This window comes from Syngnathus acus, chromosome 5 (genome assembly GCF_901709675.1).
Source record: "Syngnathus acus chromosome 5, fSynAcu1.2, whole genome shotgun sequence".
In the NCBI taxonomy this organism is placed as follows: domain Eukaryota; kingdom Metazoa; phylum Chordata; class Actinopteri; order Syngnathiformes; family Syngnathidae; genus Syngnathus; species Syngnathus acus.
In genome coordinates this window covers 14016647-14030643 of record NC_051091.1, presented here as the reverse complement: position 1 = coordinate 14030643, position 13997 = coordinate 14016647, and the positions used below count along the sequence as shown (strand labels likewise).

At 47.8% G+C, this 13997-nt stretch overlaps 1 protein-coding gene across 1 annotated transcript; it reads left to right on the top strand.

Moving 5' to 3' along the window:
- The first annotated feature begins 11074 nt into the window (after nucleotides 1-11074).
- On the top strand, nucleotides 11075-12791 carry zgc:109913 (regulator of G-protein signaling 9-binding protein). The gene is made up of 4 exons (XM_037252658.1): nucleotides 11075-11498; nucleotides 11750-11962; nucleotides 12021-12172; nucleotides 12240-12791. Exons 1-4 carry the CDS (start codon nucleotides 11204-11206, stop codon nucleotides 12393-12395), a joined length of 816 nt encoding a protein of 271 aa, XP_037108553.1. The 5' UTR covers nucleotides 11075-11203; the 3' UTR covers nucleotides 12396-12791.
- The last annotated feature ends 1206 nt before the right edge of the window (nucleotides 12792-13997 follow it).

The following is a 13997-nucleotide window of genomic DNA, read 5'->3' as shown; positions in this document are numbered from 1 at the left end:
AAATATTCCAACGCCAAGAACAGATATGAACGAGCAACAACTTAGACTTAGACAAACTTTATTGTCATTTTGTCAACACTGGGTGTACACAAAACGAAATTTCGTTGCATACGGCTTTCAACAATGTAGTGGTAATGCGGCTGGTTAAAAAGTGACATTCTATATAAAAATATGAAATAAGATAAGTATAAAGTACAAAGTGCAGCAGTGATAAAGTATGTAAACAGTGCAGGAGACAAAAGCAGTCTTTACAAGTGTGCAGAGGAATGCTACGTTTGAATGTTCAACAGTCTGACGACAGCAGGGAAAAAACTATTGCAGAACCTGGTGGACCTGCAGCGGATGCTGCGAAACCTCTTCCCAGAGGGCAGCAGGGAGAACAGTCCATGGTGGGGTGTGATGGGTCACTGATAATATTACGGGCTCGGGACACGCAGCGCTGGGATGACAAGTCCTGAATGGAGGGAAGAGGAGCCCCGATGATCCTCTCTGCTGTCCTCACCACTCTCCTCAGGTTCTTCCAATCGGAGGCGCTGCAACCTCCACACCACACCGAGAGACAGCTTGTCAGAATGCTCTCTATGGTGCTTCGGTAGAACGTCCTCATGATGGGTGGGGGCAGGTGGGCTCTCCTCATCCTCCGCAGGAAGTACAAGCGCTTCTGTGCCCTCTTGACCAGTGTTGTGGTGTTCACAGTCCAGGTGAGGTCGTCTGTGATGTGGACTCCCAGGAATTTAGTGCTGCTGACCACCTCCACAGCTGAGCTGTTGATGATCAGTGGAGCGTGGTGAGGCTGGTTCTTCCTGAAGTCGACGATGATCTCCTTCGTCTTCTCCACATTCAGGATCAGGCTATTTTCTCTGCACCAGCCCACCAACTGCTCCACCTCCTCTCTGTAGTCCAGGTCGTTGTTGTCCCTGATGAGGCCCACCACCGTTGTGTCGTCTGCAAACTTCACGATGTGATTGGTGGTGAACCTGGGGGCGCAGTCGTGTGTCATCAGGGTGAACAGCAGGGGGCTCAGGACGCAGCCCTGAGGGGAGCCTGTGCTGAGGGTGATGACATCTGAGGTGTTCTGTCCGACCCGGACTGACTGAGGTCTGTTGGTGAGGAAGTCTAGCAGCCAGTTTCGAAGGGGGGTGCTGAAGCCCAGGTGTTCCAGTTTTTCCACCAGATGCTGTGGAATGATGGTGTTAAACGCTGAGCTGAAGTCCAGGAACAGCAACCGCACGTGGGTGTTCCTCTCCTCCAGGTGAGCCAGGCTCAGGTGAAGAACGGAGGAGATGGCATCCTCAGTAGAGCGGTTCTGCCGGTAGGCAAACTGGAACGGATCGAATGTTGGGGGGAGTCTGGAGACTATGTGTTCTTTAAGCAGCCTTTCGAAGCACTTCATCATGATGGGAGTCAGTGCCACAGGTCTGTAGTCATTCAATGAGGTGATTTGAGGTTTCTTCGGCACCGGAATGATGGAGGCAGCCTTGAAGCATACTGGCACTTTGGCTTGGTCCAGCGAGATGTTAAAAATGTCTGTGATGACACCAGCCAGCTGGCCTGCACATTCCTTGAACACCCGCCCAGGTATGTTGTCGGGGCCTGGGGCCTTACGTGGGTTGACTCTTCTCAGAGTCTTCCACACGTCGGCTGAGTCAAGGCAGAGTGCCTCCTCTTCCTGGTGGGGAACAGTTTTAACTGCAGGAGTGCTGTTTAGTGCCTCAAACCGCCCAAAGAAGTTATTTAGACCATTTAGAAAGTCAGCATCAACCTCACCCACCGGGGGGGAGGGTAAGTTGTAGTCCGTGATCGCCCGTATGCCTTGCCACATACTCCTGGTGTTATTGGCGTCGTGGAAAAAATCCTGAATTTTTCGACTGTGGCTTCGCTTCGCTAACCTGATGGCACGGTTCAAGTTGGCTCTCGCTGTCCTCAGTGCCTCCTTGTCGCCAGACTTGAAGGCTGAGTTCCGTGCTCGTAGCGTATGACGTACCTCCTCAGTCATCCAGGGTCGTTGGTTGGCTCGGGTGATGATGTTCTTAGTGGTGCTGACGTCCTCGGTGCATTTGTTGATGTAGGCTGACAGAGTCATGGCGTATTCATCAATGTCAATCTGATTGTCATATGTTGCTGCTGATTTGAACATGTCCCAGTCAGAGCACTCAAAGCAGTCCTGGAGTGCCTCCATGGCCCCCTCAGACCACACCCTCACCTGCTTCACTGTGGGTTTTGCTCTGATCAGCAGGGGCCTGTATGCAGGGATTAGCATAACAGATAGGTGGTCTGAAGAGCCGAGGTGGGGGCGGGGGCCTGCTCTGAATGCATCCTTTATATAGAGGCTTTGCAGCTGACGTCATCAAGCTACCCACATTAGCTTGGCGGCCATCTTGGCGGTCAACTTTTCAGTGCCTGTCAACGACTCACCCACGCTTTCTTGTTATATCTGCTGCTATTTGAGCTTAAAAATGCTGGATACCTGCTGTGCTGTTGGATGTAGCAATAGACGAGGCGATAAACCAAATCTTAGCTTCTATAGATTTCCGGCGAACATGAAAAAACGTGATAAATGGATCGCGGATATTCGTCGTGAACGATGGAAACCTACGATTTACACAAGGATATGCAATGAGGACTTCATATCAGGTATGTAAACAAACCATTCACCCCTGATTTGTTTCACAAAATGTGAAATAATACAATATGGGATGATACAAATATGATTGTTGAAAATGCTGGGTGCATTTTTAGAAAGGCAGCAAGAGCAGCAAGGCAGGGAATGGGATGATTTCTTCAGTTCACCCCCCCGTTTTTATTTTGTGTTTATTTTTTCATGATGCTTCATCTGATTGGCTTGAAAACGTTATCAATGTAAATATTGAATTATATTTATTGGTTAAGTTTTCAAGCCAATCAGATGTGGCATCATGCAAAAATAAACAAATAATAATAATGGTAGCAACTTGAACAGACAGGTACAGTATCTGAATGATTTCACTCTATTCAGTTTTTTAATATGTCAAGTTATGAAATGCCATTACAAAACAAATCGACGAGGTAATTATAAATATCTGGATATGAGAGTTCAGGCAGGTCGGCTGTTGCAAAATGCTCGGGCGATTTTAGCATGCTTCTCGGTAAAAGGTACGGATCCGTTGTGCCAACAAGGTTCAACTTCTCTCTGTAACGTTTCTTGGATTCTTCATCCAAATGCCCAACTTCGTTGGATAGCAAATCAGCCATAATTCGGATGAAATCGGTGAAAATGTAGCGCAGAAATCAAACAATCTATACAAACACGTAGGAACGAGCTGACGAGTTGACCGCCAAGATGGCGGCATAACACAAAATCACGTGATAAAACCACGTGACTGCAAAGCCTCTATTGGTGTAAACCAAGTCCAGAGTGTTCTCTCCCCGAGTTGGAAAATCCACGTGTTGGTAAAAATGAGGGAGAATAGTCTTCATGTTAGCCTGGTTGAAGTCCCCAGCAATGATGAAAACACCCTCTGTGTGCGTGGATTGCAGCTCACTGATTGTCCGATAGAGAACACTCATGGCCTCTTTAGTATTAGCACTAGGAGGCACATACACAGCCGTGATGCTAACAACAGTAAACTCTCTGGGCAGGTAGAAGGGTCTGCAGTTAACAGTCAAAAGCTCGATGTCCGAAGAGCAGAAGCTGGCGACAGATCTAGCATTTTTGCACCAGTTGTTGTTGATGTAGACACACAGCCCACCTCCTCGGGATTTACCGCTTAGCTCGCTGTTTCTGTCGGCGCGGAATGTAGCGAGCCCCTCCAGGCTAACGGCGTTGTCCGGTATTGATGAGTTCAGCCATGTCTCCGTCAGGATGAGAGCGCAGCAGTTTCTAACCTCCCTCTTTGAAGAGAGTTCCAGTTGTAGATGGTCCATTTTATTATCCAGTGAGCGGACGTTGGAGAGGAAGATGGATGGAAGCGGCGGTTTGTTGGGGTTAGCTTTAAGCTTAGCCGTTAGCCCACCTCGACAGCCGCGCTTTCGCCGCCGGTCACACCGCCTACGCTTACTCCTCCTCCGGCGTGTGCTGCCCGGCGAGCCCGCTGCATCGTGAGCTTCTGGGGCTAGCGCCCTAAGCACTCCGAGGCTACGTAAACAGACTAGGGTAGTTGTGGCTACGAGTCCGAAAACACTTGATGACCGTACCTCCAGCAGGCGCTGGCGATCATATACTAATCTACTGGATGGATAAACTAAACTTTGTGTTGTTTGTAGTGTCCTAGGCGACATATTTTGTGAAAATACTCGTCGGTTGTCGAGAGCCGACGCGGCCGCAGCCAACTGGGGCGCCGCCATCTTGGATTTCTTGACAACAGGCTAAACGATAGGTATGCTCACGTGACATAAACACAAACGAAGAGCTGAGAACGGGCCTGACGTAACATTCAGAGTTATTCAAATAACTACATAAATAACACGTTTATAAAACCATCTGTGTCACTCCAATTCATTAAATCCATCGATCGTCCTTTATGGAAGCAATGCTGCGTATGCGCTGCGCCGCTGACGTCTAAATATTCTAAATATTCCACAGCCCCATATAACGATATATAAAGTATATATCAAATAACTATCATATAAACAATAATATTATCAAACCATCTGTGTCACTCCAAATCATTAAATCCATCGATCAAATTCCTCGTCCTTTGTCAACAACGCCGCGCGTGCGCCCTGACGTCAACCTTGTCGTTATTCCACAGATCTAGTATATAACTATATTATAGCGTTAACAAAGTACAAGGAAAGACGTGGGTTTGGTAAACGTCTCTTTATTTAACAAAACAAGAGTTCAACGAGCCAACAAGTACTGAACTGTAACGATAAAAACATATACAAGTTGCTATACGAAATAAAATATATCAAATAACTATAACAAAAATAGTTCACCACCACACGGGCCCAAGCACCGGCGTCGACTTCCAGGTGTGTGGCGGCGTGGACTTCCATCCCCGGAGGTGGCACTTCCAGCCACGGAGGTGGAAGAGAGCTCCATAGAATAGGACCGGGCGTGCGTAAAAGCCATGTCCAAGCCCCATCCACCGTCCCCGGACAGTCACCCGGCCGAGCGCCGGCCCCCGACTTCCATCCACGGAGGTGAAAGAGAGCTCCGTAGAGTAGGACCGGGCGTGCTCAAAAGCCATGTCCAAGCCCCATCCACCATCCCTGGACAGCCACCCGGCCGAGCGCCGGCCCCTGACTTCAATCCACGGAGGTGAAAGAGAGCTCCGTAGAGTAGGACCGGGCGTGCGTAAAAGCCATAATCGTTTTTCAAATCTTCTGTGTCACTCCAAATCATTAAATCCTTCAAACTCTTTATCCTCCGTGTCACTTACAAACAAAGCCGCTAATGATGCTGGTAGTACGTGGGGCCCTTCGTCATCTTCGTCATCCCGTGATCGAATCTTTGTCCTTTATGTAAACAATCGCCGCGCCGCGCCACTGACGTCACTTGAAATTCAAATTACAGTAATCCCTTGCTACATCGCAGTTTAACTGTTTTTTTTTTGAATTTTGAAAATTTGTGAAAAAATTCACATATAAGTCGCTCCTCAGTATAAGTCGCCCCCCCACCCAAACTATGAAAAAACCCGCGATTTATAGTCCGAAAATTACGGTAGTACTCTTTAGAAGAGCTACTTCATCCAGAGGGGGACGCTACAACACCCCCTCCTTCCATGGGACTTCTGTCACGTTTATTTTTACGCGTTTCACATCAGCACAATCACACAACTTTAGGGCTTTTACTTACTTGTCCCTTTTGGAATAATTAGATGGTCGGCCTGACCATGGGTCTCATAATTTACGAGTTGGGAGTCCCTTGCTTCAACAAAGCTCTCTGTCTAGCTCCAGAGAATTCCTTTCACTCCCTTTCCTTTCTTATCTCACTAGTTCTCTGTTTAATTCACAAGAACTTCTCTCCCTTTAAGTCAACTCTGTAGCTTTTATCTATGGATTGTTGTTGATCGAGACTCTTTGTCTTTAAGTGTTACAGAAAAGACATATCTGTTGAAGTAGTTGCATATAAGTTATCACATATTTACTCAATATTAGTATTGTGTGAAACTTAGCAAGAAAGTCTAGTTGCATTGTTCCACAGGAAAACGGCACTCAACACGCTTCAAGATATCTAATCAAGGACGAGCCAGCCAACCGGCAGCCAACCGGCTGAGGAGGAGCAAGATAGACTGCAACCTAACTGCTGGGGTCACAGAATGGCCAAGGCCATGCGGCCTCGCACCACATAACATTCGTTAGCTAATCAGCGTTGCTACAGCCACAATCTCCCCTCCCTTTAGTGTAGCAACGCCTTTGTAACCAGGGCAACCAAATCATTAAAAAGAGAGTAAGAAGGCAGAATTGGTGGAAGAGTAACTGGGCCTTCTGCGTAATTCTCCTCGCAAGTAAACCAATTCTGGATGTCTTCTCCTCTTTGTTATAGTGTGTGAAATGATGTCTGATGGTATTTAGACCTGACATTAAATTGGTCCTTCGAACCGGATGCCAACACACCTGAGGATTCCAGCGGGCGTCAGCATAGATCCAGAAAGACCGCGCGCGGCGGGACCTGAGGTCCTAAAATCATTTTCAAGGGCTGGCTGTCTGCTCGTCAGCTGGGATCTGAAGGTTGAAGGCAGTCCGAGGTGCAGAGGTGAAGAGAACCAGAGGACGAGTTTGTTTTTTGTTTAAAAGAGTGGTGCGGCCGAGGGTTTGTCATGCCCTGTAAAATCCTAGGTGAGAGTAGAAGGACGACGGAGTCCACAGACCCTGCATAGCTGAAAGTTCCGCATAAAAGTAAAGGACACTCAGGTCCAAGTAGAAGGACGGTGGAGTCCACAGAAAAGCAGAAAATGAAAATTTCGAAAGGACAGCGAGGTCTGTGTTAAGAAGTAAAAAGACAGCGAGGTCCAAGAATGGAGAGGTGCGTCTAAAAAGGACAGCGGAGTCCGCGGGAAGCCGAAAATGCCGTAAAACTGTGTGAATGAGAGTGTGAATGGGAATACGTATCACTAGATATAGTATTCCATATTAAAGCAGTGGGGAGCACATAACGTGGTTCTGTGGATGCAATATGCAAGGATTCTCCACCAAAACGCTGATCGAAGTGAGAATCACCACAGGATCTTTTCGTTATCCCACTGGAAACACCCGACTTTAGAAACCCCTATGGTTTTACAGTTGGGACCAAATTGATTAAAATGGGGAACTGGCAGGGCAAAAATAATATCCGAGATACAGTAAAATGTAAAGATTGGAAAATAATTGAAAGACAAGATCCTAACCGAATTAAAAATCTAGATAAGTGGATAAAAAAATACAAATTTGAGGGACAACTAGAAAAAAACAAATCAATAGGACTTGGAGGTGCCATAAAGGAGAGAACAAATAGAAATCTTAAAGAAATTAAAGAAGGGGATGAGGATGTAGTGTTTTGGCTGAAAGTAACAGCAGAGAGAGAGAGAGGAGAAAAATGAGAACGCTCAGAAAGCGCTGTATTGCAGGCAGGAGGGTGATGAGACGGGGCCTAGCAGCAGGCAGGCAAGAAAAATAGATAACACGAAAAGAGCTGAAGAGGAAGGGGGAGGGGAGAACTAGAAGAAGTAAAGGAGCGAGGAGAGAAAACACAGGCTACAAATTCAAAACAAAAGATCGTAGAAAAGTTGTATCCGCAAATACATGAAACACACAAAAATGAGGAGTCACCTCCTTATGGGTTAACAGACAAAGCCACCAGACAGAAAAGCTCACTAGAAATGACTTGGTCAAAGAAAATGGAAGCAGACTATCCATTGTGGCCAACCCAAGTTATGATCAAGGTAATGAACAAATTCACCCCAGGGTGGTAATGGCCTACAGAACATGGACAATGGAGGAGATAAGGCTAGTGGTAGAGTGTCCACCCTGAGACTGGAAGGTTGTGGGTTCAAACCCCGGCCGGGTCATACCAAAGACTATAAAAATGGGACCCATTGCCTCCCTGCTTGGCACTCAGCATTAAGGATTGGAATTGGGGGGTTAGATCACCAAATGCTTCCAGAGCGCGGCACCACTGCTGCTCACTGCTCCCCTCTACCCCAGGGGATGGATTGAAATCACACGGGGATGGGTTAAATGCAGAGGACAAATTTCACCACACCCAGATGTGTGTGTGACGACGATCATTGGGACTTTAACTTTAACCAGGTACGCAACAGATATAGAATGAGAGCAAATTATACAGAGATAGGGAGAACAAAGCAAAATGATAATGAAACCTTTGATGAATATCGGGTGCGCATGACAAAAGTGTTTAAAATACACGGTGGATTGGTAGAAGATAATGTAAGGTGCTTATCATGTGTGTGACGATCATTGGGACTTTAAATTAACTTAACTTTAACAAACATTGAGTAAATATGGGATAACTTGTATGCAACTACTTCAAACTGTATATAACACTTAACAAAGAAAAACAGTTCTGATCAACAACAATCTATGAACCAAACCTACAGTTAACTAAAAGAAATGAAGTTTCTTTGAACCAAATAAGAACATTTCACCTATGCAAATAAGCTCTGCTCATTGTTAGTGAAGGCCTCTTACATGAACAAAAACACACAGACAACATAAGGACAGGAAGGATACATATGGCTGGCAAAACCCTGTAAAACAATAAATGCCCTGGACCTGACAGCATCCCGGCTGAACTTCTCAAGGAAGGAGGTTACCTCTGTATATGGACACTGCATCTCTACATTTCAGAGGTGTGGAGACGAGAATGTGTACCACAACAGTGGAAAGATGCCAACATCTACAAGAACGAAGGAGAAAAATCCATATGCTCCAATAGTAGGGGTATCTCTCTGTTGGTCACTGCTGGAAAGGTCCTTGCCAAGGTCATGCTCCGCAGACTCATCTCGGCAATATCAGAACGGGTCACCCCAGAGTCGCAGTATGGTTTTTGGAAGGACAGGGGGACAGTTGACATGATCTTTGTGGCACGTCAGCTCCAAGAGAAATGTCAGTAGTTGTACAAGGACTTGTTCATTGCCTTTTGTTGCTCTCTCAAAGGCCTCGGACCTCGTAGACCAGGAGTGGCCAACCCGCGGCTCGCGAGCCGCATGCGGCTCTTTGCCGTGTTTCATGCGGCTCCTTTACGTTCGCTACGCTCCGGGGGGGTGTTAATGGGACTTCAAACGCTGCGCGTTCGCTTCGGGGGGGGGGGGGGGGGGGGGGAGATGTGGCTCTTTGCGGTACACAGTAAAAAAAATGTGGCTCTTAGTCTCTGACCGGTTGGCCACCCCTGTCGTAGACCATCATTGAGCCACAATACACCGATGACTGTGTCCTGGTTGCTCACACACCAGAGGCTCTGCAAAACATCCTCTCGGCAGCTATAACTGCATATACCAGAACGGGGCTGACGATCAACACCCAGAAGACAGAGGTACTCTGTCAGTCCAGTGCTTACCTCTTACAAAACCCAACAATAACTTTCACCGCAGCAGGGCAACAGCTGCTCACGGTGCCCACCTTCAAATACCTGGGGAGCATAATGTCTGACACCTGCAATGGATGATGAGATCCAAAATCGCCTCAAGCAAGCATCAGCATCATTTGGTCGCCTAGGCCCTAAGGAGAAGGGTTTTTCAGAACAGCAACCTCAAACCACACCAAAGTGCTGGTCTACAGAGCAGTATGCATCACTGCACTACTGTATGGATGTGAGGCATGGACGCCATCTGAGAAGCCTGGAGACCTTCCATGTGAGATGCCTCCAGAAGGTCCTTGTCATCACATGGAAGGACAAAGTGCCGCACACAGAAGTGCTGGAGAGGGCAAGCAGCCATAGTGTGGAGTCCATCATGGTCCAACGTCAACTCAGGTGGATGGGGCACGTCATGCCCAGCCATAGACTCCCACGCAGAATCTTCTATGGTCAGTTACACCTGGGCCAACGCAGTGCTGGTGGGCAGAAGAAGCGGTTCAAAGACCAAATGAAGATCACCGTGAAGAGATGCCAGATCAATCCCTCTTCACTGGTGGAACTCGCTTCCTGCCGAGACCTCTGGTGCTCCCACTTCTCACAGGGAGTAGATCATATGGAGGAACAACACACACAAGCCACCCCTGCTCCCCTCAACACCTCCTTCACGTGCCCGGTCTGTAACCGCACCTGTGGATTCAGGATCGGACTGTTCAAACATCAGCAGACTCACAAATAAAAGAAGATGGTCATCATCGAATTGATGATGGGGCACGTCATCCGAATGCCCAGCCAAGTAAGCAAGCCCTGCGATTGGCTGGCAACCGGTTCAGGGTGTCCCCCGCCTACTGCCCGATGACTGTTGTAAAAGGCTCCAGCACGCCCGCGACCCCCGTGGGGACAAGGTGGTACAGAAAATGGATGGATACACACATTGTTTCGATAAAGGTGAGAGCTAAAAAGTTATGCTTCTTCTCACTCCTTTCCGAATGTCTCTTTTTCTTTTCGTGTATTTCATTTGCTTCCTCAATTTAATTTTGGTTTTATGCAAGGACTTTATCTGAGATAAAGTACATAAAGCTCTGTATTATTTGTAATATTTGAATATTCTGAATAAAATAATAAATAAAACAAAACAATAAGCTAATTCAGGAAGAATTAATCGTGTGTGTGTGGGGGGGGGGCAGGCAAATAATGAGATGAAAAATATCAATGCTTTTTGTTCCTTTGTGAGAAAAACATAGGAGTCAATAAAAAACAACAAGTTTGGGCTTCTCTCCAAAGCCCACGAAGAGAGCCTACCTGGTTAATGGCGAATGGAAAAAAAATGTTGTGGGACCTGTTGCTAAGCTAGCCTAGTAGCTAAGCCAACATTTGTGTACAACATGATGAGAATGAAGAGTGAATAAAAAGCAGGAAGCGTTCCCTCTTGGACTCCTGCTCCAATCTTATCCATGGGGGGGCTAATTAGTCACCTGCATCAAACGCTCACTAGCGGCGCCCATCGTCAAGACGACCGGTGACCCCGGAGACCAAGAAGGAGGACAACAAAACAAGCAGGAGGAGAATGAGGAGGAGGAGAAGAGGAAGGCAGAGGAGCAGCTCACTTGCACCTGCGTCACATGCCCCAGGTAACTAGCTCGCTAGTGCTTGATCTTAGCGCTTTTCTTTGTTTGTTTGGTCCTCAAGGAATTTGGTGCAGGGCTGCAGATGATGGAAGACATCCTCTCGCTCAGAGAGGCCAAATTTCCAAATTGCATCTGGCCGAGGTCTTGTCGTCTTTCCACTGATGGGGACAGGTCACAGGGGTCGGAGGTCATCATGAACGAGCGTCACGACGGCAGCCAGGAGACGCTGGTGGGGGTCACCTCCTGTTTCCAAACGCTGGTGCACCTCACTTCCTGTTTCCAGCAGTTGGCGGCATCGCTGGGAAGCTTGGCCGATTGTGCTTTCCTGAGGAGCGAGATGGCACACGCCAGGACGCTGGCCGCAGACGTCGCCAACGGTGACACGAGCACGGACACCCTCTTGCGCATATTCACTGACTGGCAGGCATAGGACCCCTCTCACATACTCATTCGCGCAACTCTCTCGCAGAGGGACTCAGTCAGGCACAGCTCGCTCGCAAGAGATTCACCCGCTCGCGCAGCCCGAGTCGTTCCTTCATTTCTAAGCAAAGCCCCGTCATGCGGCAACAAGAGCGTGCCTTCACATTTGACTACTCGGCTTTGTTGTTTTTTGTTTTTTGATACGGAGGTTTGTCCCGCCATCTCATGCATCTTCTATCTGACTGCGACTCGGGCCCGCCGGGTGCCGGTGCTTCGGCGGAGCGGCAAGCACTGGAGCGCGTGTGGGTCCACTTCCTGGCCGCCGCAGAGAACTTCCTGCGGGACCTGCGCAAGGCCGCCGACCTGATCGGACGCTTCCCGCTGGGCCAGCAAAAGGACCGGCGTGCACTGATCAACGCAGGTCGGTACCGCTCACTTGCCCACCGTGATTGGTAGACCAACGATGATGCCACCTTCAGGCTGTCTGGACGGCATGACGGGTGTGACCGAGAGGACGGGCTCTGTTCAGCCACCCCGGTTGGACTCCGACGAAGAAGACCTCCACTGGGGCGCGGGCCTTCAGCAACACCTCAGCCGACTGGAGGCCATGATTAGCGACATGCAGCTCAGGGTGAGCATACACACCACACACGCTACACATGCATTAGCGCATATGAAAGGTGGTGTGTGTCCGTTAGGTGCCAGTGGCGTTCTGGTCGGTGGAAACCACGCAGCCGTCGTGCGGCGAAGTCTCGGACGAGGCCGAAGATGGCCTGGAGAAGGCTGGCGCCGCCGAGCCATCCATCTGCTGCTGGCCGCCCACACGTTCGGGCTTTGGCTGCGCCTGGTCGTAACCGTCGCTACATTTGCAACTTGAGTGCGGTTTTATTCAATCAGGCTTTCGACTCCTCAAGCTATCATAACCTCTGGCGTCCCCTAGTGCTGTAAGAGATCATCAGGTGTGGTGATCCAATATCACTTATTTGGATGAAAGACAAAAATGTGTTTGCTTGTTATTTGTCCATGCCAATGATGTCTTGTAAGAAGCACAAAAATGAAATGCAGTGACATTATTAGCCTGTGTTTATTCAATTTTGGTGAGATTTCTTTTTCAAATGTGAAATAATTGCAGCTATGGGGTCATACATAGTTCGTGTAAATTTTCAAGAATTGAAATTGTACGATTATTTGCTGTTCCAGAAGCGGCTCAGCTGAAAAATACTTTTTTTTTAAAATAAATAAAATGTATACATGCTCGAACTTAAAATACTCTGATCATGATATTTCCACGATTAACCAGAAGAAAATGTATGATTTAATATCACCTCTGGCACATTGGAGATTTAATTTCTTATCCACCTTATTCGTACGGCCGCCCCATGAGCCTTTGCGTGGGAGGCCTTTCTTTTTTTTCTACAGGAACTGTTGCAGCTGCATGTCTAATAACATTCGGACACTTGAGGAATAGGAAAAGCTCTCAAAACCCACACGCTACTTAGTTTGGTGGAATTCTACATTTTCTGTTTTGTAGCTTCGAGCAGACATAGCAGTTTCAACATACTTGCCGAGAGAATTTTCAGCCGCCACCATATCAGCTGTATATCTGCCGCCAAGCGCAAACACAAAGAATGCACTTTCCACATTGTATCAGTCTGTGAGCTCCATGCAGGACTCCAATCCGGATGCTGCCAACATAATTGCATGCGATTTTAATCAAGCCAAATTGAAGTCAGTACTCCCCCACAATCACAAATATGTGTATACAACCAGAGGAGGAAACATTCTCAAGCAGGTATACACTAATGTCAAGCAGGCATGCAGAGCTGTCCCCCACCCCCACCTAGGAAACTCAGATCATCTCGCCATCAGGCTCATTCCAACCTACAGAACACTGCTAACGAGATGTAAACTTTCTGTGAAACAAATTAGTACTTGGCCAGAGGGGGCTAGCTCAGCACTAAAAAACTGTTTTGACCGCAGGGATTGGAATGTCTTCAGAGAGGCCGCCACCACCACCAGTTGACACCAGTGTGTCAACATAACAGTCCATAATAATAATAACAATAGATCGGTTTTATATAGCGCTTTTCTTTGTACTCAAAGCCGCTTTACTTAGAAAAATTCACGCATAATTGCGTACACACACGCACACACATGCACACACACACACACACGATGAGTTAGGTGTCAAATGCAGAGTTGAAGAGGTGGGTCTTGAGATGGCGTTTGAAGGAGTGCAAGGGGGCAGCGTTACGAATGGTCAGGAGGAGAGAGTTCCAGAGAGTGGGGGCAGCAATGGCAAAGGCTCTATCCCCAATGGTCCGGTGATGTGCTGTCTGGAGGGTGAGCGGGTGAGCAGTCGGGCAGCAGAGTTTTGAACATATTGTAGTTTTTGAAGGACAGTTGAGGGGAGACCATACAGGATGCGATTGCAGTCGTCCAGTCTGGAGGTGATA